This window comes from Diospyros lotus, chromosome 1 (genome assembly GCF_014633365.1).
Source record: "Diospyros lotus cultivar Yz01 chromosome 1, ASM1463336v1, whole genome shotgun sequence".
NCBI classification, from domain to species: Eukaryota; Viridiplantae; Streptophyta; class Magnoliopsida; order Ericales; family Ebenaceae; genus Diospyros; species Diospyros lotus.
In genome coordinates, this window is record NC_068338.1 from 22,633,790 (window position 1) to 22,659,875 (window position 26,086).

A 26,086-nucleotide genomic window follows, 5' to 3' on the forward strand; every position below is an offset into this window, starting at 1 on the left:
AAGATTTAGCCTATTTATAGGCTTCTAATTTCCAGTTTTAGTTGTAACTGAAAGGTATAAAATGAACGGTAGCACTAGAGTACAATGCAGTAATTGCATTAAACTACAATTACTATTATATCCTTGGAGTCATGACAATCGCCCTCCTTGAAAAATTTCTTGTCCCCAAGAAATTACAGCAACTGGGCTACCCTTGGGAATTGCTTTAGTAAGTCTGCCAGATATTCTCATGTGGTATGATCCAAATGCAAGTGTGACCACTACACCAAAACTTTAGTAAGGAGCAATGTATTCTGATATATCACTCTTTTTTCCAAGATAGCCCGGGGCTCAATGTCCACTGTAAGGTCTTCATTGACTGGAGGGAAATTAGTACTGATGGTTGCATTGGGTTCCATTGATTTCTTAAGTAGAGATACATGGTGGAACATAGGGTGAGTATTCACATCAGCTGGCAACTGCAATCTATAAGCTATATTTCCCACCTTAGCCACCACTGGAAAAGCCCATAATATTTAGGACTCCGTTTAGAAGCAGGATGATTAGAAAAAGAATCCTGCTGAAATCGTTTTACGCTCAGGTATACCATATCACCCACACTAAATGTTTTCTCACTTCTTCCATCAGCAAACTACTTCATACGATTTTGGGCTGTAGCTAACTCCTCCTTAAGTAGTGTTAGCATCTCCTGCTAGTGCTGCAAGCATTGATCCACCATAGCCAATGAATTAAGATAGTTCATCACAGCAAGTAAGAGAGGGGCTTTGTATCCAAATAGTGCCTCAAAAGGAGATCTCTTTAAAGAACTATCATAGCTGGAATGGTACCACCACTGGGCCAATGATAACCACCTATTCCAGCTTTGTCCATCAGTCTCAAGATGATAATATGTGGACATATACAGTCCAACCCCCAAACTTTTAAACATTCCCAGCCAAAAAACACTGGTAAATTATTTTGCCCTTGTCAAAGACGATAGATTTCGGAACCCCATGTACTTTCACCATTGAATCTAGGAATAACCGAGCCACCTCTTGTGCTGTGAAAGGGTGAGTCAAGCTCAAGAAATGAGAAAATTTAGCAAGCCTATCAACTACTACCAAAATCACAACTCTTTTTCAAACTTTGGTAGTCCTTCCACAAAATCCATAGAGATTCCTGTGGAAGCATCTAAAGTTTTGTTATGTTGTTGATGTTTTTATCCCTTACGTTTCATGCTGTTATTTGATGCTTTGTTATATTAGTTATTGATGTAATGAGGCGGTGCCTCTTCCATGTGTAATGAGGTGCCTATTTAAGCAGCTATTATATTCTTTCTCAAGTAATTCATTTTTGTAATTTGATCCACATTTTCTCTCGTTGTTTCTTCTCTACAATTTGTTTATGTCATCACGTTGTGCCCTAGGGTTTACTTTACATGGTATCAGAGCCACAGATCTAACCTAATGGCCTCGAATCACACTCTTGGCTCCTCTTTATCTTCTCCTCCTCGATCTTCCTCCTCCTTATCAATGGCTACTCAATCGGAATTTTCAGCAGTAGCCAAAGCTTTTAATTTCATTCCAATCAAGCTCGACTCTAGTAATTACATTTTCTGGAAAGCACAAATTCTTGCCATAGTTCAACCTTTTGATCTTGTGTCATTCCTCAATAAATCATCTCCTCCATCAAAGTTTCTGCTCAATTCAGAAGGAGGAGAAGCGGCAATTAATCCAGGGTACTTGAGCTAGATTCGGTCTGATCAACTTCTATTGGGATGGCTCTTCTCCACAATTGATAAAGAAGCGCTTGCGCAAGTGATTCATTGTGAATCAATTGTCGAGGTATGGATTTCTTTAGAAAACTTAGGCTACGCTCTCTTTGTTGTTTTCAACCCATTTTGAGTTTTCAGTTTTTCAAAACATTGAAAACGCGTTTAGTTTACTATTTTCAAAAACGCATTTTCGAAAACAAGGCAAAAATTGTAAAGAAAACTCAAAACAACAAAATAGCTGTTTTCAGCCAAAACAAGTGAAAAACTCAAAACGCGGAAAACAGGTCACTGATTTCCGTGGAAACATCCGAGCGAATGACTGAGGGAGGGCAAATTCCATAGTAAGTCACTGAGGGCAGCTTCCCTGGAAAAAAGGGGGCAAATTTCAGAATCGAAAATCCGCAACTCAGATCCATCGCCAGTCTTCTGCAACTTAGATCTGCCGCCATCGTCGTTCGGGCTTCCGTTGCTGCTACTTCACCCACCACCACCGATCTTCCGCGATGTTGCTTCGCAATTATCAGCATTCCACGACCATCGTTCACTACCGTTGGTACTATCGCATGGCGTTTTGCCATGGATTTCGTTAATGTGGCCTTTGTTTGTTGTTTGCCTTTTTCCATTTTTTTTCATTGAAGAAGCTTCCACCCAGCTTCCACGGGAAGCCATTCATTATAATATATATATATATGTCTCATGATTTCCTTTTTTAATTTTCTTTTTTTTTTTTAAGTAAAGTAATAATCAAAAAAATAAAATGATGATAGGTGCAAAAATATTAAACGAATTAATATATTATTAATGATTATCACATACGTATAATGTCTTCTTTCCCAATTGATTTGATTAGGCTTCTTGTGGCTTGAGATTATGTGAAAGTCGTCGTATTCATAAGTTTTTTGGGACAATATTGCTGAATATGATTAGCAAGAAAGAGACATAGAAGATACAATATTGTTGGCTCCTCAAAGTCCTAAAGTGTATGATAACTAAATTCATTGAATTAAATGTCATTAAAAAATTATTCTAAAAATTTTAAACGGAACGCACTTTTTAATTTTCTGTTTTGAGAAACAGTTTTTAAAAATGACAAATAGAACGTGTTTTTAATTTTTTGAAAACAAACTACCAAAACAGAAAACTGAAAATGAATTCAAAACTCAAACTGAAAAAAATGCAAAGAGAACGGGCCCTTATATTCTCGTCAGACAATAGCGAAATCATTTCAATTGAAATGGCAGTTAAGATCAATAAAGAAGGATTCACTCTCTATCAATGATTATATACTAAAGATTAAGACGGTAGGACATGCTTTGGCAGCCATTGGAGAATCGTTGAATGATAAAGACATATTACTTGCATTACTTAATGGGCTAGATTAGGAGTATGATAGGGTCGTGAGTGTTATAACATATTAGATGGATGATATAGATCTAGAAAATGTGCAATTTTTACTGTTAATGCATGAACAACGATTGTTGGTCAAGAATTCGCCTAATTCTGCTGTAACTTTTGATTTTGTGTCTTCTATGCACGTGAATGTGACGTCAATATAATAACTTTGGTGATAATAATAGAGGAGGATATTCTTATAGAGGGAATGGATCTATTAATAGAGGAGGAGGTAGAGGTCAAGGGAGATCATCTAACAAGAGAGTTTATTGTCAATTATGTGGAAAACCAGGGCATTTTGTGGATCGATACTATCACCGATTCGATAGAAATTTTCAGCGTATGCCTAATCAAGGATTTGGCAGATCTAGTAATGCTAATCAGTCAAAGTCTAGAACTTATATGGCTTCCCTTAGTGATTCTAATGGAGCCTATATGAATGACACGAGTTCAATACAAGGATCTCAATATACACATTACACACCTGATAACTTTGTTGTTTAGCCTTCTCTTTCAGATCCAACCTAGTTTGTTGATTTTGGGGTAACTAATCACATCACTTCAAACCTTAACAACCTCTCATTGCATGCTCCTTATACCGATGGGAACAAAGTTGCTATAGGCAATGGTAAGCAACTGCCTATTACTGATATTGGTACTAGCTATTTACAAGCCAAGTCCAAGTCAAATTTAGTTCTTCCATTAGCTAATGTTCTTCATGTCCCGAGTATGAAGAAAAATTTGATTAGTGTGTCACAACTTACTCATGATCATAATGTTGTGGCTGAATTTGATTCGGATGCTTGTTTGATTAAGGACAAAGCTTTCGGATTGGTGCTACTTTGGGGACATCTTAAGGATGGCCTCTATAGGCTGACTCCAGCAACTTGTTATGTTGTTGGCAGCACTTCTACCCAATCCCTAGCATATACATTTGTTCCTTCAATGTTTTCTTCTTTAGCTACATGTAATAAACAAGATTCATGTAAATGGCAAACCTCATTTTGTCATGAGCTGCCAAGTGATGTAAATGTAGTTTAGAATACTAGAATTTGTCAATAGTGGCATAATAGGCTGGGACATCCATCAATGAATGAACTAAGATTTCTATTGAATAAAATCGGGATTTCTTGTTCAATCTCAGATATGTCCTTTTGTGATTCTTGTAAGATTGAAAAATTAAGTCAACTTCCTTTCCCAAGACACGAAATTAATGTTGTTAAACCTCTAGAATTGGTTTATTCTAATCTATGGGGACCTGCCCCTGTTATATCCGTTGAAGGATTTAGATACTATATAATCTTTGTGGATGCATGCACTAGATACACTTGGTTTTATCTCTTGAAACTTAAGTCTGATGCCTTGAATATCTTTATTACTTTCCACAAGTTTGTTGAACTTCAGTATCAAACTAAGCTCAAAGCATTACAAACTGATAATGGAGGGGAATTTAAAGCTTTCTTACCCTATCTTCGTGCAAATGGTATTCAGTCTCGGTTTGCTTGTCCACACACTCATCAACAAAATGGTGTGGCAGAGAGGAAACATAGACATATAGCTGAGATGGGTTTAACTTTGTTGTCTCATGCTCATATACCTCTTAAATTTTGGGTTTAATCCTTTCAAACAGCAGTGCATCTTATTAATCTGCTTCCTTCATCATCACTAAAGTCTGGTATACCATTTGAATTGTTGTATCACAAACAACCTAACTACTCTATTCTTCAACCTTTTGGTTGTGCTTGCTTTCCTTACCTTCGTCCCTATCAGAAGCACAAATTTGATTTCCATTCTACCAAGTGTGTTTTTCTTGGTTATAGTCACACCCAATCTAGATATAAGTGTTTGCATCCATCGGGGAAAGTGTATGTATCTGAACATGTAAAGTTCAATCCTAGTGAATTTCCCTATCTTACTTTGTTTTCTACTACTTTTTCTTCACTATCTCAGTCATCGGGATTAAATAGGTATTCTGCTGCCTTTTTAGAACCTATTTCTTCAATTTTTAATTCTTCAATGTGTCCTCAAGTAGCACAATGTCCAATTCTAGCACTGTCTAGTGTTGTCTCTGGTGGAACATGTGACAATTTGGCTCCACCTACTATTACCTCACAAGATCTCCAACCTTTTATTATTCAGTCCCCAAAACCTCCAATTTCTTTACCCAAGCCTAAACCTATTCCAGCACCTTCCGTTCACCCTATGATTACAAGAACAAAATCTAGACAGCTAGTTACCCCTTCACCAAATGCGTTAGTGAGTTCCCTTGAACCTAGTTCAGTTCATGAGACTCTTTTAGACTCACGATGGGTTAAGGCCATGAAAGAAGAATACACAGCATTGCAGAGAAATAATACCTGGGAGTTGATTCCTTTCTCTCATAATATGAACTTAATTGATTGTAAATGGGTTTTTCGGGTGAAGTATAATACTGATGGGTCTATTCTTAAGTATAAGGCTAGGTTGGTTGCCAAGGGATTTCTTCAAACTCTAGGAGTGGATTATGCTGAAACTTTTAGCCCGGTAATTAAGGCTCCAACCATTAGAGTTCTCTTTTCTTTAGCAGCCACTTTTGGTTGGGAGATTCAACAAGTTGATGTAAACAATGTTTTCCTTAATGGTGATCTAACTAAGACTATTTTTATGATTTAATCAGAAGGGTTTATAAGTTCTCAGCTTCCTAATCATGTGTGTCAGTTGAAGAAATCCTTGTATGGGCTTAAACAAGCTCCTCGAGCTTGGTATATGAAACTGAAAATAGCATTACAGAATTGGGGATTTGTTAGGGCTGTGTCAGATGCTTCTTTGTTTATCAAGAAGACAGTTGGTTATGTGCTCTTTGTCTTGGTATATGTTGATGATATACTTATCACAAGTTCAGATTCCACAACCCTTAGATCATGTATTCTTGATTTGGACACACATTTCGCTCTTTAGACCCTTGGCTCAGTGAATTACTTTTTAGGATTTGAAGCATATAGAGATAGCAGTGGTATATATCTAACTCAGTCCAAATATGTGTCATGATCCTGCTGCTGCTTTTAAATTTTTGCTTTTAGCCTAGTTAATTTTCTGTTATATTGTAATTGTCCATTTCGTTAGAATATTCCGCTCCAGCTAGCAGTCGAGTCAGGCCACGTGTAGGGCCTGAGGAAACGATAAATGAGTTTGTTAGGGAATAGGACAAAGGTAATCGATTGTAACCGTTTGCATGGGAAAGATTCTCCTCCACCGAGCGAGCATATTAACTACTCCATCAATGGTGAGAGGACATGAATGATTAAGAACTTTTCTCTATTACCCTCTCTCTGTTCACATTTTCTTCCCCCTCATTAGCTATTCTGTTTCTTTCCTCCCTCTCCACTTCAGTCCGTCCTTGTATCGCACTGATTCAAGGAATCTCTGTTTGTCCACCGTGACAAATTGGTATCAGAGCTCGATTCCGGGCTAGGATTATCGCTAGTTCATGGCGGAAAGAACTCGCATGAAAAACATGGAGGCCCAGCTGCAACAGGTCTGCTTGTCCACGGCCGAGGTCCAGAGACGAGTAGACCAGCTCGAACTAGGAAATACTCGTAACCACGAGGCGATCATGACGATCGATCAAAAGCTGGATGGAACACTGGTTCAGCTGCGCGAAGAGATGGCGCAAACGAGGGAAGAGCTGGGTAACCAGCTTCAACAATTCATGTTGATATTTACACGACAAAACTCAGTCAGTATGGCCCTCGACTTCCCTCCCCAGGACAGAACGGAACCCCTATTACGTCACGAGAGGGGTCTAAACAGGCCTGAAACTCCTGATATGGAGAATGGTCAGGACATAGGGGAAGGAATAATGTTGGAAAGGAGACGTGACGAGCAAGGACAACGCCAACCAGCAGGTTTCCCCATGCCTCAAATGGAGATACCTGTTTTCGAAGGTGACAACCCCCGTTGGTGGGTGCGGAAGTGCGAAAGAATGTTTGATTGGTATGACATACCAGTGGGACGGAGAGTTGCCTTAGCAACTGCCTATTTTGATGATGTCATGGATGCATGGTACCAAGGTTGGGTTAGTGTGAGAGGTCAGCCTATGTGGGGAGAGTTCACTGAGAAGCTGTGTGAGAGATTTGGGGAAAGAAGTATGACTGACATTATTGAAGAATTTAACAAACTCAGGCAAGTGGGTGAGCTGAAAACCTACTTGAAGAGATTCGAGGAGCTGCGATCGCTCATGAGTAGTCAAGACCCACACCTTTCCGAAGCATATTTTGTATCGAGTTTCTTGAGTGGCCTCAGCGATGATTTAAGACCAATGGTTAAAATGATCTGACCTCGGACGGTGGAACAAGCAGTAGAGAGTGCCAGGTTGCAAGAGATGGTAGTGGAGGCATTGATGAAGAAACAGAGGCAACAAACTAAAGCTATGATGGCAGGGCCCTCCCACCAAGGCGGGAGAGGGGTAGGCCGAGAGTGGACCGGGGGCAATACTGGAACGAGGCCCCCAACGATGCCCCAACCAAGTGTGAGGCATAATGACCAGCGGCGACAACTCGGACTATGCTTCAGATGCGGAGATAAATATTTTCCAGGGCATCAATGTAAACGCCAACTTCTCCTTTTGGAGGGAAATTCAGAAACACTGGGAGAAGAGGAAGGAGATAGAAGTGAAGAAGAGGAGGAGTCTAGGAATGAAAATAATAGGGAGATGTCATTCCATGCCCTGAAGGGAGTGACCGACAATAAGATAATCAAGGTAGAAGGGAGAGTGAAGGACAAAGGCTTGCTGGTCTTAATAGATAGTGGAAGCACCCATAGCTTCCTAGATGGGGAAATCGCTAGGAAGCTGAAGTGCCAGCTCTCTAATACCCAGCCCCTTAGTGTGACAGTAGCTGATGGGGGTAAGATGCTGAGCAATTCGGCTTGCTATGGGTTTAAGTGGGAGATGCAAGGAGAAGAGTTTGAAGCTGATCTTAGGCTGTTACAATTGGAGGGTTGTGACATGGTGCTTGGGGTTGACTGAATGAAAGGGGTAAGCCCCATAAGTTTCGACTTCAATAGGATGGAAGTCTCCTTCGATAAAGGAGGAAAGATGATAACATTAAAAGGAGGAAGGGAGACTGGGACATGCAAGTTGATAACGGGAAAGAGGCTGCATAAAGCTTTCAAGAATAACTGGAGCAAGTTGGCTCAATTATTCTCAGTGGTAGTTGCGGACGAAGGATGGGAAAGGCTAGCGATGGGAGAACTGAACGTGGTTACATGCCGTCCACAAGGGAAAATTGACCAAGTACATCTCAGCACCTTATCGATGAACCGCTTGTTGAATTTGGGGACCTATTTGCTGAGCCCAATACCTTACCTCCTACCCGTAACTTGGACCATTCCATCAATCTCAAGCTAAATTCCGAACCCATTAACATCAGGGCCTATAGGTATTTGCCAACCCAAAAATTAGAAATCGAAAAAATGGTTAGGGAAATGCTGAACCAATCCTTCATAAAGCCTAGCCACAGCCCATTCGCCTCACCAGTGCTCTTAGTTAAAAAGAAAGATGGGACTTGGCGTTTTTGTGTGGATTATCGCCAATTAAACACCATAACCATAAAGGACAAGTTCCCAATACCCTTAATAGAAGATCTCATGGATGAACTACACAATGCAACCATATTTTCCAAGCTGGATCTTCGATCCGGTTACCACCAGATCAAGATGAGGCCTGAAGACTGATGAGATTCAACACAATAGGTAGGATTTTCCAGAGGATTAGGTGAGTTTCTGCTGTATTGCAACTCTCAATTACAAAGAAATCAATGGAAATAAGCAACAAAACTGGGCATTCGAGAGGCCCAGGACTCTCCTACTAGAAACTCCAAATTCTTCCCACCTTCTCTCCCTTCTAACCTCCTTTTTAAAGGTTGTTATCCCTCCAACCCATGCACATGCTGGTTTGTGTAACAAACCAGCTAAGTGCCTATTCTAACCCTGACGCACATGCTGGCCTTTACTCCCTCTCGCGGTGTCACCCATATTCCCTTGATTCTTATTACGCCTTTGGTATGTTTGCTGTATTGGTGGCCTAACATTACTCCCCTCCCCAACTTTCACCTTGTCCTCAAGGTGGAAAGAGGGAAATTGCTGCTGAATGAGGTTATAAAGCTCCCAAGTGGCTTCCAAAGGAGGTAACCCCTTCCACTGGAGTAGGACATCCATTCCCTGTACATTACTTCCTGTTCCAAGCCTGACCCCCAGCACTGCCTCTGGTTCAACCAACATTTCCAATTCTGCACTTAACTGATCAAGAATTTCCCTAGTGGCTTGCAATGCACCTCTGGCTTCTCGTAGCTGGGACACATGGAAGACTGGGTGAATGCTGCAGTGTGTAGGCAGCTTTAATTGGTAAGCTACAGGCCCAATTTCCTTTTCCACTTCAAAGGGACCATAGAATCGAGGAGCCAACTTCTCATTGGAACGACCAGCCAATGTCTTTCGCCGATAAGGTCTTAATTTCAAGTAAACTAAGTCCCCAACCTTAAACGTCACTGCTCTTCTTTTCATATCAGCCCCCTTCTTCATTACTGCTTGAGCCCTTAGTAGTTGTGCCTTAAGTTCCTCCAAAATCTGATCCCTTTCAACCAGTTGTTGCTCCACTACTGAAACAGGAGTGGAACCCACTGCAACCCTCAATATTGCTGGCGGTTCGCGCCCATAAACGGCCTGGAATGGTGTAATTCTCGAGGCTGTGTGGTACGAAGTGTTGTACCAAAGTTCAGCCCAAGGCAGCCACACAAACCAAGCTTTCGGTTTAAAGGAAGCAAAACAGCGTAGGTATGTCTTCAATGTCCTATTCAGCACCTCCATTTGTCCATCCGTTTGTGGATGATAAGCTGTGCTGCGGTGGAGCCTGGTGCCTTGGAGGCGGAACAACTCCTCCCAAAATTTGCTCATGAAGATCTTGTCTCGATCGGAAACAATGGACCGTGGTAAACCATGAAGCTGCACCACTTCCTTGATGAAGATTCCTGCCACCTCTCCAGCTGTAAAAAGGTGTTTAAGCCCGATGAAATGTCCATACTTACTGAGTCTATCTACTACCACCAAAATCGAGTCCATTTTGCTCGATCTTGGTAAGCCTTCGATAAAGTCCATAGCAATGTCGTCCCAAATTTGGTTTGGGATAGGAAGGGGCTGCAGGAGCCCTCTCGACTTCAAGGCTAGTACCTTGTTTTGTTGGCATACAGCACAAAGACTCACATACCTATGGATGTCCCTCTTCATACCTAGCCAGTATACATTGGTTGCAATCCGCTTGTAGGATTTCAAGAATCCTGAGTGCCTTCCTACCTTCCCATCATGTCCCTCATGTAAAAGCAATGGAATGAGAGAAGAGCCCTTCGATAGGTACAGCCTACCCTTGTAGAGGAGGTGGCTGTCCACCAACTGGAAATGGGGCCTGGAAGTAGGATCAAGCTGGAGATCCTTGACCACCCCTTGCAGCCACTCATTTGCTTCTACTTCCCGAGCTAGTTGATCAAGTTGGAGAACCTGAGGAACGGTTAATGTTAAGAGGGCAGCAGAGTGGCTGATGCGGGACAATCCATCTGCTGCCTTGTTTTCCATTCCCGGCCTATATTGAATTTCGAACTGAAATCCCATTAACTTGAGCATCCACTTCTGATATTCTGGGCTAACCAACCTTTGCTCCATCAGAAATTTGAGGCTCTTCTGGTCGGTCCTGACCACAAACTTTTGTCCCAACAAATAATGCCGCCACTTTTGCACCGCAAATACAATGGCCATCAATTCTCTCTCATAAACTGATTTCCTCTTCCCCAACTAATTAAAGGCATGACTGAAATAGGCAATAGGTCTATGATCTTGCATTAAAACTGCCCCCATACCATGTCCAGACGCATCCGTCTCAACCACAAATGGCTTGTCAAAATTCGGTAAAGCCAAAACAGGTAGTGATACCATGGCAGCCTTGAGCCGTTGGAAAGCTTGCTCAGCTGCCTCATCCCAGAAAAAATTGTTCTTTCGAAGTCGCTCCGTGAGAGGCCATGCTAACCTGCCATAGTCTTTAACAAAACGCCGATAGTATCCCGTGAGACCAAGGAAACCACGCAACTCCTTTAATGTGGTGGGAGTGGGGCAATCTAACATAGCTTTTATCTTGCTACAATCAACTGAAACCCCTTGCTGTGATATAATGTGGCCTAAGTACTCAATTTCCAGTTGTCCAAACAAACACTTCTTCCTATTTGCAAATAGTTGGTTAGCTGCCAGCACTTCCAGAACACAACATAAGTGTTGTGCATGCTGTTCAAAATCCTTGCTAAAAACCAATATGTCATCAAAAAAAACTAACACAAAACGCCTCATTTGCTCCCTAAAGATGTCATTCATCAGCAACTGGAACGTGGCTAGTGCGTTAGTCAGTCCGAAGGGCATTACGAGGAACTCGTAATGGCCTTCATGCGTCCGGAAGGCAGTCTTTGGGATGTCCTCAGCTCTAACACGAATTTGATGATATCCAGATTTAAGGTCGAGTTTGGAAAAAACCTTGGCCCCATGAAGCTCATCCAATAACTCCTCAATCATCGAAATGGGAAACTTGTCGGGCACGGTCACCTTATTCAAAGCTCTATAATCCACACAAAAGCGCCACCCGCTATCCTTCTTCTTGACAAGCAGGACCGAACTAGAGAAAGGGCTGGAACTTGGTTGTATAATCCCCGCCGCTAGCATCTCTCCTACCATCTTCTCAATCTCGTTTTTCTGTAGATAAGGATAACGATAGGGCCGCACACTAACCGGTACCGTGCCTGGTAGTAGGTTGATTGCATGATCTTTTTTTCTGGAAGGAGGCAGCCCTTCAAGTGTTGTGAACACCTCCTCAAACTCGGCTAACACCTCCTTTAGGAACAATGGAACCTCTACCTGACTGTCATGGTATTCAGCTGCCAGCGTCCCAAGTTCAAGCAACATTCCTTCTCCATTCTCCTTGAAGGCTTTCATCATAGCCTTCAAGGATACCAAGCTTTTGCTCAAGCTGGGATCCCCTTGCAAGGTCACAGCCAATCCCCCAATCTAAAACTTCATAGTCAAAGCCTTCCAATCCACTCTCATCTTCCCCACTGCTACCAGCCACTTCATCCCAAGGATTACATCAGAATTACCCAATTCCAAGGGCAGCAAATCCTCCATGATTTGTAAGTTTTGCAGGTGCAACTTCACCCCCTTGCAAATGCAGGCCCCTTGCACCGCCATTCCTGTCCCCATGATCACCCCATATCCGGTAGTTTCTGTTCTTGGCAACCCCAACCGCTGCACCAGCTCTGTAGCTATAAAGTTGTGCGTTGCCCCTCCATCAATAAGTACTACCACTGGTTGCCCTTCTATATCCCCTTGCAGCTTCATTGTTTGTGGTGTTGTTAACCCCACCACTGAATTCATTGAAAGTTCAATGACCTCACTGCCATGCCCAACTTCCTCCTCTTCTTCTCTTCCATATCCTGTTTCCACCTCGGCTCTTTCCTCTTCCCTTTCTTCATCGTAAATCATCATAACGTGCAGCTCCTTGTTCTTACACCTGTGGCCAACTGAATATTTCTCATCACAACGAAAGCATAATCCCTTTTCCCTTTTGGCTTTCCATTCGGCCTCACTGAGTCGTCTAAAAGAGCCATTGCTGCCACTACTAGCCACTGGCAGCTTGTTGCTCACCTGGCCAAAAACTCTCGAATGAGGAGTCGGGCTTCTTGATTGTATGGGAAAGGTTCGAACAACATTGGTTGTAGAGTGGGTAGGAAAATTGCTCCTCGCTGGTCCGAACGCCCTACTGCAGCTGAGCATGGCTGCATTTTTATCCTCAATACATTGCGCCGTCATCATGATCCGATCCAACCCCCTAGGTTGCAGCACCCTGATCTCCGCTTTGATTTCTGGCTTAAGGCCGTTGATGAAATGGCCTTCCAAGAACGCCTCAGAGATGTCCGACACTGGCGCAACCAATGTCTTGAACATCAGCCGGTAATCCTTGACATCACCATCTTGTCGTAGAGCCAAGAACCTCTCCTCTAGCGACCCCTCTTGAGTGGAACGAAATCGGTTGAGAATTCCTTGCTTGAGCCCTTCCCAACTGCGGATCCCCCTGCACCTAGACTCCCACTGGAACCGAGCGAGGGCCCCTGCCTCGAAGCACAACGCTGCGGACTCGATCTTCTCATCATCAGACAGGTGGTTGATCGAGAAGTACCTCTCCGCCCTAAAAATCCAATCGTTCGGGTTGTCTCCCACGAAGGTTGGCATTTCCAGTCGCCGACCTCTCCCTTCCTGACGCCATGCAGCACTCATGCCCCCCTCCATTCCTTGGTTCATGCTGCCCCTCGGAGTCACTTCGGAATTTGGGGTAAACTCCGTTGGCCATCCACCCCCATGGGCCTTAGCCTTCCTCTCCCGTTCCTGTTCGTCCCACCTTGTTCGTAGGATGGCGAACTGTTCGAGCATTTCTGCTACGTTGCGGTTTATTATTTGAATCTCTCCCCTCATCGTGTCTACCTTCTCCTCCAGGTCCCCCACCCTCTCGGTTAAGTTCACCATGGTGATCGACGAATGCTCTGATACCAAATTGATGAGATTCAACACAATAGGTAGGATTTTCCAGAGGATTAGGTGAGTTTCTGCTGTATTGCAACTCTCAATTACAAAGAAATCAATGGAAATAAGCAACAAAACTGGGCATTCGAGAGGCCCGGGACTCTCTTACTAGAAACTCCAAATTCTTCCCACCTTCTCTCCCTTCTAACCTCCTTTTTAAAGGTTGTTATCCCTCCAGCCCATGCACATGCTGGTTTGTGTAACAAACCAGCCAAGTGCCTATTCTACCCCTGACGCACATGCTGGCCGTTACTCCCTCTCGCGGTGTCACCCATATTCCCTTGATTCTTATTACGCCTTTGGTATGTTTGCCGTATTGGTGGCCTAACAAAGACATCCATAAGACTGCTTTTAGGACCCATCATGGGCACTTCGAGTTCTTGGTGATGCCCTTTGGGCTCACTAATGCCCCAGCCACTTTCAGTCTCTTATGAACCAAATTTTTGAACCATATTTGAGGAAGTTTATACTAGTCTTCTTTGATGATATTCTTGTGTATAGTCCTTCCCTTGACCAGCATTTAAAGCACCTGAAAACTACCCTAGAGGTCCTTCGATCCAATCAGTTGTTCATCAAAAGGTCTAAGTGTTCTTTCGGTCAAAGCCAAGTTGAATATTTGGGTCATCTGATCTCTGGAGAAGGGGTGAAAACAGATCCGAGGAAGATCGAGGCTATGCTCAATTGGCCCAAACCCACAACCCTTAAGGCATTAAGGGGATTCCTGGGTTTAACCAGCTATTACAGGAGGTTTGTAAGAGGTTATGGGGTGTTGAGTCGGCCACTAACTGAACTATTGAAGAAGGGGAATTTCAAGTGGGGAGAGGAGGCCGAGGAGGCTTTCCAAAAGCTCAAGGAAGCAATGGGAACAGTCCCCACTCTAGGGTTACCTGATTTCAACGAACCCTTCATACTGGAAACTGATGCATGTGGTGTAGGCATTGGTGCCATTCTCCTTCAGGGGGGTAGACCGCTGGCATTTCTGAGCCAGGCCTTAAGCACAAGGAATTTGGGGCTTAGTATCTATGAAAAGGAGTTTCTAGCAGTGCTGATGGCAGTAGAGAAATGGAGGCATTATTTAGAAGGCAGTAGGTTCATTATCAAAACAGATCATGAGAGTCTCAAGTTTCTTCTACAGCAAAGATTACACACTTAATTGCAGAAAAAGGGAATGGCTAAGCTGATGGGGCTCGATTACTCTATACAATACCGAAGGGGCAAGGAAAATGTGATAGCTGATGCCCTATCAAGGCGCCAAGAAGAGGGCAACACTTCAGCAATTACTGCGGTAGTACCGGCATGGTGCCAGGAGGTGATTGATAGCATGCTGAGGATGAGCAAATGAAGAAGACGATAGAAGAAGCGGTGGTATCTCCGAGAAGGGCTGACGGCTATACTTTAACAGAAGGGCTGTTGAGGTACAAAGGGAGGATTGTGATAGGGAATGGAGGAAACCTAAAACAGAGAATACTGCAAACTCTACATGAGTCACCCGTGGGGGGGCATTCTGGCATCCAGAATACCTACCTGAGGGTTAAGCAGATATTCCACTGGCCTAACTTGAGGAGTGATGTCAAGAAGTTTGTGTTAGAGTGCGATACATGCAAAAGGTGCAAGCTAGAAAATGTGGCCTACCCGGGCCTCTTACAACCTCTGTCTATACCAGATAGAGCTTGGACTAGTGTGGCTATGGATTTTGTCGAAGGAATGCCTAAGTCAAAAGGAAATGACAGTGTGATAGTGGTGGTGGATAGGTTTACCAAATTCGCTCAGTTTATTGGGTTAGCTCACCCTTACACAGCCAAAGAAGTGGCTCGGCTGTTCATGGATAGGGTTGTTTCCCAATATGGAGTACCAGGAATCATTGTATCAGATCGAGATAAGGTGTTTACCAGTCGTTTTTAGCAAGAGCTCATGGGATCAATGGGAATCCGGCTCAATATGTCAACAGCCTACCATCCACAAACGGATGGGCAGATGGAACGAGTGAATCAGGTACTGGAAACCTACTTGAGATGCATGTGTATCATGCAGCCAAAGCACTGGCATAAGTGGCTTCCCTTAGCCCATTGGTGGTATAATTCAAAATGTCACTCAGCCTTAAAGTCCCCCTATGAAGCATTGTATGGGTTTAAACCCCCGCTACTGCTAGCTGTAGGAGGGCCTTTTACGGAATTATCAGTGGATGACTACCTGCAACAGAGGAGGGAAGTGGTGCAGCAACTAAAGAAGGAGTTGGCTTCTACCAGGAACAAGATGAAACAATTCGCGGATAGGAAGAGAAGCGACCGAGAGTTTGAGGTGGGCGAGCAAGTATACTTGCGGCTAAGGCACCAGCATTTGAAGTCTATCAGCCAGCAACCCGTCACAAAATTAAGCCCTAAGTACTTTGGCCCATTCACCATAATAGAAAAAATAGGCAAAGTGGCCTATAAACTCCAGCTACCGGAAGGTACCAACATACACCCGGTTTTTCATGTATCGCTTCTTAAGAAATCCACCGGGATCGAACAAGTCAATTCCGCGTTGCCAGCACTACCTAAGGGAAAAGAGAAGGAGGATCAAAAGGAGCCAGAGGCCATCATGGATAGAAGAGTGATTTACAACCAAGGGGTTCCCCTCATTCAAGTTTTGGTGAAATGGGGGCAGGAGGACACTCACGATAACACCTGGGAATATCTTCCAAGCCTACTGCAATGTTTCCCAGGAGCTGCAAGCCTCCTCAGCGTTTCTTGAGGACAAGAAACGTCTCAAGGAGAGGGGGGGGGGGGGGGGGAAGTTGTCACAATCCTGCTGCTGCTTTTAAATTTTTGCTTTTAGCCTAGTTAATTTTCTGTTATATTGTAATTGTCCATTCCGTTAGAATATTCCGCTCCAGCTAGCAGTCGAGTCAAGCCACGTGTAGGGCCTGAGGAAATGACAAATGAGTTTGTTAGGGAATAGGACAAAGGTAATCGGTTGTAACCGTTTGCATGGGCAAGATTCTCCTCCACCGAGCGAGCATATTAACTCCTCCATCAATGGTGAGAGGACATGAATGATTAAGAACTTTTCTCTATTACCCTCTCTCTATTCACATTTTCTTCCCCCTCATTAGCTATTCTGTTTCTTTCCTCCCTCTCCACTTCAGTCCGTCCTTGTATTGCACTGATTCAAGGAGTCTCTGTTTGTCCACCGTGACAATATGTTGGAGATTTGTTGAAAAAGGCTGCTATGCAAGATTGCAAGCCTTGTGCAACTCCTATGGCTGTTGGAAATTCTTTAACTGATGAAGGCGAGTCATTTTCTAATCCATCTTTATACAGAACTCTTATTGGTTCCTTGCAGTACTTAACATATACTCGCCCTGACATAGCCTTTACAATGAATAAATTGAGTCAATTTCTATCCAATCCTAAGGCTCAACATTGGTTAGCTTGTAAGAGATTACTTCGATATCTTAAAGGGACTATTGGCTTAGGGTTGGTCTTCTCTCCATCACCGGATGATATGTCTTTACAAGTTTACATAAATGCAGACCATGATGGCTGCAAAGTGACTCAACGGTCTACTTGTGGCTTTTGTGTCCATCTTGGAAGAAATCTTATTGTTTGGGGGTCCAAGAAACAATCGGTTGTTGCTAGATCAGTTGGGGAGGATGAGTGCCAAGCAGTTGCCTTAGGTGTAACAGAGTTGATGTGGCTGAAATCTTTATTTTTGGAATTGGGATATCCATGTGTTGCTACTCCTATAGTGTGGAGTGACAATTTGGTTGCCAAGAGCATGGCTGAAAATCTAGTCTTTCATTCTCAAACCAAGCTTGTTGAGATTGATGTAGGTTCGTGAGAAGGTAGAGAATGGTGAAGTGGAAATCAGATATGTTCCAACATTTGATCAGGTGGCTGATATTCTCACTAAAGGATTGTCTAGAGATCGGTTCCTGTTTCTGTGTCAGAAACTTGGGTTGAAGATGTCTCCTGTATATGATGATTCTAGGGGTGCTGCAGGACTGCCCAAGAATAAGTGCTCAATCTCCATGGAGCCTGGTTTGAAGGGGAGTGCAGAAGCATCTAAAGTTTTGTTATAGTATTGTTTTGTTGTTGCTGTTTTTATCCCTTATGTTTCCTGCTGTTATTTGATGCTTTGTTATATTAGTTATTGATGTAATGAGGCGGTGCCTCTTCCATGTGTAAATGAGCTGCTATTTAAGCAGCTCTTATATTCTTTCTCAAGTAATTCATTTTTCACTCTGCAATTCGATCCACATTTTCTCTCGTTGTTTCTTCTCTACAATTTTGTTTCTGTCATTACGTTGTGCCCTAGGGTTTACTTTACAATTCCCTCCCAAGCCTGTTCAGGAATATCTAATGGCTGCAATAGACCAGGATAAGCAACCTGTTCATATTTGCAGCATTGACAGATTGCACATGTTAATACAAAATCAGTCATCTCTCTCTTAAGGCCAGGCCAAAAGAATAGCTGCCTCACCTTATAATAAGTAGCTATCGGTCCAGAATGACCCCCAAAAGGAGTTATGTAATGACTGTAAGATTCTGTCTTTTAACTGCTCATCTTCTCCTACCACCAATCTTCCTTTGAACCTGATTAAACCATTGGATAGTGTATAACCAGGTTTACTGGTTGGCCTGATTGTTAGCTGTGTCAAAAGATCTTTCACCTAACCAGTCTTTTCATAGCTCCCCAAAATCTCTTGCACCCAATCTAGCACAACTGCAGTTATAGCTTGGCAATTTCCCTTCTCTTCCCTCCTTGAGAGTGCATCAGCATTCTCCTTTCCCTTTCGGTACTGTGTTACATAGTCCAAGCCTATCATTTTTGACACTCCTTTCTTCTGCAGTTATGTGTGTAGCCTCTGCTCAACAAGAACTTGAGGCTTTCATGATCAGCTTTGATGATAAACTGATTCCCTTCTAAATAGTGCCTCCATTTATCTACAACTATCAACACGGCAATCAATTCTTTGTCATAAACACTGAGTCCCAAGTGTTTTCAAGCAAGAGCTTGACTGGCATTGATGACATTCTTGTGTATAACCCACCCTAGACCAGCATTTAAAACACCTGAGAACTGCCCTAAAGGTCCTCCGGTCCAATCAGCTTTTCATCTAGAGGTCTAGGTGTTCTTTTGGCCAAGGGCAGGTGGAATATTTGGGTCATTTAATATTTGGAGATGGGGTTAGAATAGATCCAAGGAAGATCGAAGCTATGCTCAATTGGCCCAAACCTACAACACTGAAGGCATTAAGAGGATTCCTCAGTTTAACCGGCTATTACAAGAGGTTTGTAAAAGAATATGGAGTGCTAAGTCAGCCACTAAAAGAACTCTTGAAGAAGGGTAATTTCAAGTGGAGAGGGAAGGCCGAAGAAGTTTTCCAAAAGCTTAAGGAAGCAATGGGGACAGTCCCAACTCTAGGATTGCCAGATTTCAATGAACCCTTTACATTGGAAATTGATGCTTGTGGGGTAGGCATAGGGGCAATCCTATTACAAAAGGGCCGACCACTGGCATTTTTGAGCCAGGCCCTAAGTGCAAGACACTTGGGATTAAGTATCTACGAAAAGGAGTTCTTAGCGGTGTTGATGGCTGTAGAGAAATGGCGGCACTATCTAGAGGACGGAAGATTCATCATTAAAACAGATCATAAGAGCCTCAAGTTTCCACTACAACAAAAATTACACACTCAGCTACAAAAAAGAGGAATGACCAAGCTGATGGGGCTCGATTATTTGATACAATATAGGAGGGGCAAAGAAAATGTGGTGGTCGTTGCACTATCAAGGTGCCAAGAAGAGGGCAGTACTTCAGCAATTATTATTGTTGTAGTGTCGGAATGGTGCCAAGAGGTTATTGACAGTTATGCTAATGATGAGCAGGTGAGAAAGATATTAGAAGAAGTTGTGGTGATCCCTAGTGGGGCTGACGGCTATACCTTAATAGAAGGGATGTTGAGGTACAAAGGGAGGATTGTAATTGGGGGTGGAGGAAACCTCAAACAAATAATATTGCAAACTCTACATGAGTCACCAGTGGGTGGACACTCAGGTATTCAAAACACCTACCTTAAGGTTAAACAGATATTTTATTGGCCCAACTTGAGAAGAGATGTCAAGAAGTTTGTGCTAGCGTGTGACATATGCAAGAGGTGCAAGCTGGAAAATGTGTCCTACCCCAGTTTGTTACAACCCCTGTCTATACCGGACAGAGCCTAGACTAATGTAGCCATGGATTTTGTCGAAGGAATGCCTAAGTCGGAAGGAAAAGATAGTGTTATGGTGGTGGTGGATAGGTTTACCAAATTTGCTCAGTTTATCGGGTTAGCTCACCCTTACATGGCCAAAGAGGTAGCCCGGGTGTTTATTGATAGGGTTGTGTCCCAATATGGAGTGTCAGGGACAATTGTTTCGGATCGTGACAAAGTGTTTACAAGCCACTTTTGGCAGGAGCTCATGGGATCTATGGGAATTCAGCTCAATATGTCAACAGCCTACCATCCACAAACGGAACGAGTTAATCAGGTGCTGGAAACCTACCTAAGGTGTATGTGTATCATGCAGCCCAATAGTGGTACAATTCCACATACCATACGGCCTTAAAGATGTCTCTCTTTGAAGCATTATATGGATTTAAACCCTCGCTGCTGCCAGCTATAGAAGGGCAATTTACAAAACTGTTGGTGGATGAATATCTTCAGCAGAGGAAGGTGGTCTTGCAACAATTGAAACATGAGTTGGCCTCTGCTAGGAATAGGATGAAACAATTCGCGGATAGAAAGAGAAGCGATAGGGAGTTTGAGGTGGGTGAACAAGTATACTTGTGACTCAAGTACCAACATTTGAAGTCCATTAGCCAGAGACCATTATACTTGTGACTCAAGTACCAACATTTGAAGTCCATTAGCCAGAGACCATTTACTAAATTAAGCCCTAAGTATTTTGGTCCGTTCACCATAACAAACAAAATAGGCAAGGTGGCCTATAAGCTTCAGCTACCTGAGGGAATCAACATACATCCGATTTTTCATGTATCTCTCCTAAAGAGATCCATCGGGACCGAGCAGATCAACCCAGCCTTGCCCATATTGCCTAAGGAGAAGGTCGAGCAAAAGGAACCAGAAGCTATCATGGACAGGAGAGTGATTTACAACCAAGGGGCTCCCCTCATCCAAGTCTTGGTAAAATGGGGGTAAGAGGGCACCCACGACAACACCTAGGAGTATCTCCCGAGCTTACTGCAACGTTTTTCAAGAGTTGCTAGTCTCCTTAGCGTTTCTTGAGGACAAGAAACGTTCTAAGGAGGGGAAGTTGTCACTAGGGCTGGCAATGAGCTAAGCTACTCGTGAGCTGGCTCAAGACTCGATTCGAAAATTGGCTCAATAAGCTAGCTCATGATACAAATGAGCCAAGTTTGAGCTCAAATATTTGGCTCATTTAGTAAATGAGTCGAGCTTGAGCTACCATTAGCTCGACTCATTTGCCTCACGAGCCAGCTCGATATACTTATATATATATATTAATTTTATAAATTTATTAAATAAAAAAATATTTATTACTTAATACTCAATAATATAAATATATACTTAATAATTTTATAAATATATTACTTAAATATATATTATATATCGCATATATTATTTAAATATATATATACATAAAAGTAAGGTAATAGTCAATTTCGAGCCGAGCCAGCTCATAGTCATCATCAAGCCGAACTCGAGCTAAGAAAATCAGCTTATATCGAGCTCGAGCCGAGCTACGAGCCAAGCTAAAATCAATCGAGTTGGGCCTAGCTTGGCTCAGCTCGGCTTATTGCCAGCCCTAGTTGTCACGGAGATGCCACTTTTAAATTTTTGCTTCTTATATTTACTGTTAGCGTTGTTATTCCCTACTACATTGTAGCTTCTTTATTTCAATTATTGTATTTCAATTCCAGCTAGCAATCGGTTAGAATGTCTGGCCACGTGCGAGGCCTTAGGAAAAGGACAAGAGAATCTGTTTCAGAAAAGGACAAGGGAATCAGTTGTAACTGCTTGGAGGGTGTGATCCACTGCATCTGGGCCCACCCGAGCGAGTATATTAACTCTCCCAACCTTTTGGGAGAGGGCGTGAAATGAATAAAACTTTTTTCTGAATTACTCTCCCTTTACAAGCTCTCTGTTCTCGTCTTCTCCTCCCTCTCTTTCTCTCTTTCTCTCTCTCCATTATGTTCTCACACTATCTATCCTTGAAATCTCACGAATTAAAGGTAATTCTTATTGTCATACCGTGACATACGGAAAAGAAGAGCTTGAAATATAAAATGTGAAAAAAAATTAAAAAAAATCTGTTTTAACATAATTGAGTCACTGAAAATGATACTTAGAAGGGTTGATGCTACTTATGTTAGGGCCTCTTGGCACATAATGCTTCTCCATAAACAAAAACTAGAGAGAGAGAGGACTAGGTAAAAACTTGATAGGAAATAATGATTTGTGAGTGAAATACCATTATCATCCAATTGAGCAAGTCATTGTAGATCATGAGATTAATGCTTGAGACAACTAACAGAAATGGTAACTAACACTTATTTTATAATACTGTGGGGAGAGGGGGATGCAATGGAAGGAAGAAGGCTTCTATTAACACTTCATACTTAATATTGCACCCATTCTTACTAAAGACCATGTAGCTGACTGATATCCTCTGTCAAAAGTAATTGGTGACTACTTAAAATACTCAACAGTATGGTCTTAAGTTTTTTTTTTTTCCTTCAGCTCTACACGTCTTTCTATGGTAGCCGACATGAACACCAGAGGACCCGTGTTCTTGTGCTTATGCATGCTAAAGGATGTGTCTTTGGGCTAGTAATCTTGTTGAATCAGTAGGCTAGTCTGAAAAGCCTCAACCAAACTTAGACTAAAGAAAGAAAGAAAGAAAATGTTCTTTTTTTCCTATTTATGAAGTTCAGTATTTGAGCAAAAAAATCAATTTTAAGACATTTGAAGTTGAAACAAACGTCCCGTTCATATAGTTTATCTGGGAGCTTTATTCATGCAACTTAGACAGCAATAGCTGCATTTCAACAACTTCGGCAAAGACCACACTGCAAACTCTGTTAAGCACAAAATATAAAGAGGCAGTGGATGAGAATATCTTGTTCTTAATACAGATATCCTACATCATCATGCCAATAATTTAGGATTTGAAGACAAATGCATACATAAATAAAGCAAAAAAAAAAAAAAACTCGATAGCTTTCAAGGATCAGAAATTAAAACCTGAGTATCTGCTCGAGAGTAAGCCGGCCTTCACATCTCTGCATCTCCGACTGAACAGAACCACAACACCTGTCCATGACAAGACAAATATGGCCATCCACCACCATCGCTCCATGAAAATTGCACACATTTCTACACCACATAGAAGCCCGCTGCAACTTGTCCACTTCCTGAAGAACCCAATCCACATCCCCAATCCCGTCCCCGATCTTCACCCTCTTCACCGCCACTTGATGGCCGCCGCCGCCGCCGCTCAAAACCCCCTGCCACACCTCCACTCCCGCCCTCCGCCCCTCGCTCAATTTCTGCACGAGACTCAAATTCCGATGCGTCCCAACCCTAATTCGATCCCCGATGCCGATGCCGCTGCCGCTGCCGCTGGAAACTTTGCTGTCATCGTCGTCGTCGATGAGTTCGTCGTCGGAGTCGGAGGCGTCGTCGCCGGGGTGGAGGAGGGGGAGGAGAGAGAAGTTCTTGGGGAGGGCGGAGACGGAGTTGCCGACGGAGGAGACGTGGCGGCACTTTGGGCAGGATAGGGTCGTGGAGGCCGAGGCCGTGAAGAGGCGGCCGAGGCAGTCTTTGCAGAAGGAGTGGCCGCATTGGAGGGTGAGCGGGACTCTCTGGTCTTCGTCGAATTGGGATTGGCAAATCGAGCAGCTCAGCCCCGCCATCCTGTTCTTCTTCTTCGTCTTCATCTCTGATCTCTCTCTCTCTCTCTCTCTCTCTCTGTGCCCGATTGATCAGTAAGCAGATTGTAGAGAGAAGAGAGAAGGCAAACGCAGACAGGGAAGAGTCGTCGTCGTCGTCGTCGTCGTCGTCGTAGGTGCCTGAGCTCCCACGCGTATCGATTCGGCAATTTTGATTTGTTTTGTTTTGACTGTCGCTTCAATATTTCACAGACACATACTAAACACCGACCTATTAATAAACCAGCAAACGTTACTAACAACAATAATAATAATATAAATATGCTCAAAGTCAAATAATATTTTTTATATTTTAAAAAATACAGTCAGTCTCCTTACTGTTCCAACCACCCTATAATAATTTTAAACTCCCTTTAACTCTTCTCTTTTTATTTTGCTAAATTGAATAAAATAAAGAAAAATGGACTTTTAAATTCGCAAAGTCTGTAACTAAAATTAAATATAACAATTGATAATATTAAAATTGAGTATAAAATTAAAAATTACGTAACAATTGAACTTTTTTTCGATGCACGTACTATTAATAAAATATCTATAATATTATAATTTTTAATAATAATAATTTGTTTAATAATATCGTGGCCCAGTTCCACCTAAAATATTGAACGATATTTAATAATGATTTTTAGTCTTCTCAGGTAATTTTACAGAAATTATTTTTTTTTTTTGCATTTTCTTACCTTTTAATATGTTTTTTAAATATTAAAATACAAAAAGAGAAATCAAAGACAAAATTTGAGCATAAAACCATCTATCTAGTATTAGTATTTTAAAAATATTCTCTATAACTAAACAAACACTTGCAAATTACAATCTTGATTGCTTAACAAGGGACACAAAATCTTTTATTTATATAGTTTTATTATATATAATATAAAATCTTACAAATTCTCCAACTTCAAATGTGCAAGTGAACCTCTCTTGGTGCAACAAGATCCCTAGCTCATGAAATAGAGTAAAATCCCCTTATGCAAGGTGAGACTAAGCATTTTTTTTTTTCTCTTGAAATGTTTTTCTACTTAATTTGAGGGGAACACAAAGAAAAATACATTTTCAATCATGCAACTTTCATGACCCAAAAAAAAAGACTATATTTATAGTTACATGACATATCAAATGGTAGGAAACTCTAGTTTTAAACCACTTTGGACAAATCATAAAAAAAATAAAAAATAAAAAGATTATATTGGGGTTGAGCAAAAAAGTCACTTTGATGCCTAAGTTACATATAATGCAATTATGAATAGAAAATATCCTCTTTTACTTTTAATAATGTAGAGATAATATTTCACTTAGAATTAGATTTTCTTGTTGGACATAGCTTTAAAAATAATTATCCTAAGTCATATTGAGGAGATGCGTATTTTTTTTTATAAATACAAATTTAATTGAACGAAAACCATTGTAAAGACGTTTGCATCATTAATTGAGGCATACTCACAATGATAACATGAATGAAAAACTAACAAACAACTAAAGAAACTCTTTAAGGGTGCATTTGTTAATTAAAATATGAGATAGAAAAGTTAAGACATGAAATGTATTCCAAACTTCTATCATTTCTAACATATTTGTTAAGCTTATCTAATCATTTTTGAAAAAATCATTAATGACCTCTTATCTTGATCTTTCAAGATATACTTATTTTTCTCCCTCGTCAAGATAAAAGCATATCTTGGTTTTTATAGATAAGAAAAAAATGACATTTGTATCATCTAGTCCATTTTAAAAAATTTAACAAACAAGTTAATAAAAATCTTAAAATGTTTCCCAACTTTATCTTGACCATTCAATATCTTGGTCCAAAAACCATTATGGGGCTTATTTTGATACTTTCTTATCTTACTCATTTTAACAAACGCTACCTAAATTGGGGAGAAAATACAAGATTTTATATACAATACTATATAATGGTCAGAAGAAGTCTTTAGAAAATGATTAGGAAGAAAATGAAGACTTTAACACCTGGTAGTGAGTACTGGCAGAAGTCAATAAGTCAAAGCTAGGGTCCAAGGAGTATGCTAACTTTAGTCATCTAAAGTTCATTGTGGATGCTCCGAGTGTCGCGTTTGTGTCCCTAGTACTAGAGGAAACTTTTATCTGTCCAGGGGGTGGTCAGAGATAAGTTTGGGTGGAAAATGGGGGACGACAGTCGTGTTTTTCTGTGGTACAATAAGTAACACCCCCTTGGGATTTTTGTCGATTGTTTCTCCTATCAGCTCTCTCGCATGGCTTGATATCTCGATTACAACTCATGTCTTCGAAATCATTGTTGATGGCAGATGGGAGTGGGCATCGGACTGAACATCTCCATCCCTATAGCTTATCCAGCATCGGATGCTA

At 41.8% G+C, this 26,086-nt stretch overlaps 1 protein-coding gene across 1 annotated transcript in view; it reads right to left on the reverse strand.

Annotated features, from left to right (window-relative positions):
- LOC127799283 (E3 ubiquitin-protein ligase KEG-like) overlaps positions 1-23,925 on the reverse strand; it is a 48,425-nt gene extending 24,500 nt beyond the window's left edge. The window contains exon 1 of the mRNA XM_052333197.1: positions 23,037-23,925. Coding sequence (XP_052189157.1) covers positions 23,037-23,731 — 695 coding nt within the window. The 5' untranslated portion in view covers positions 23,732-23,925. The remainder of the gene's footprint in view (positions 1-23,036) is intronic.
- Positions 23,926-26,086: the final 2,161 nt, after the last annotated feature.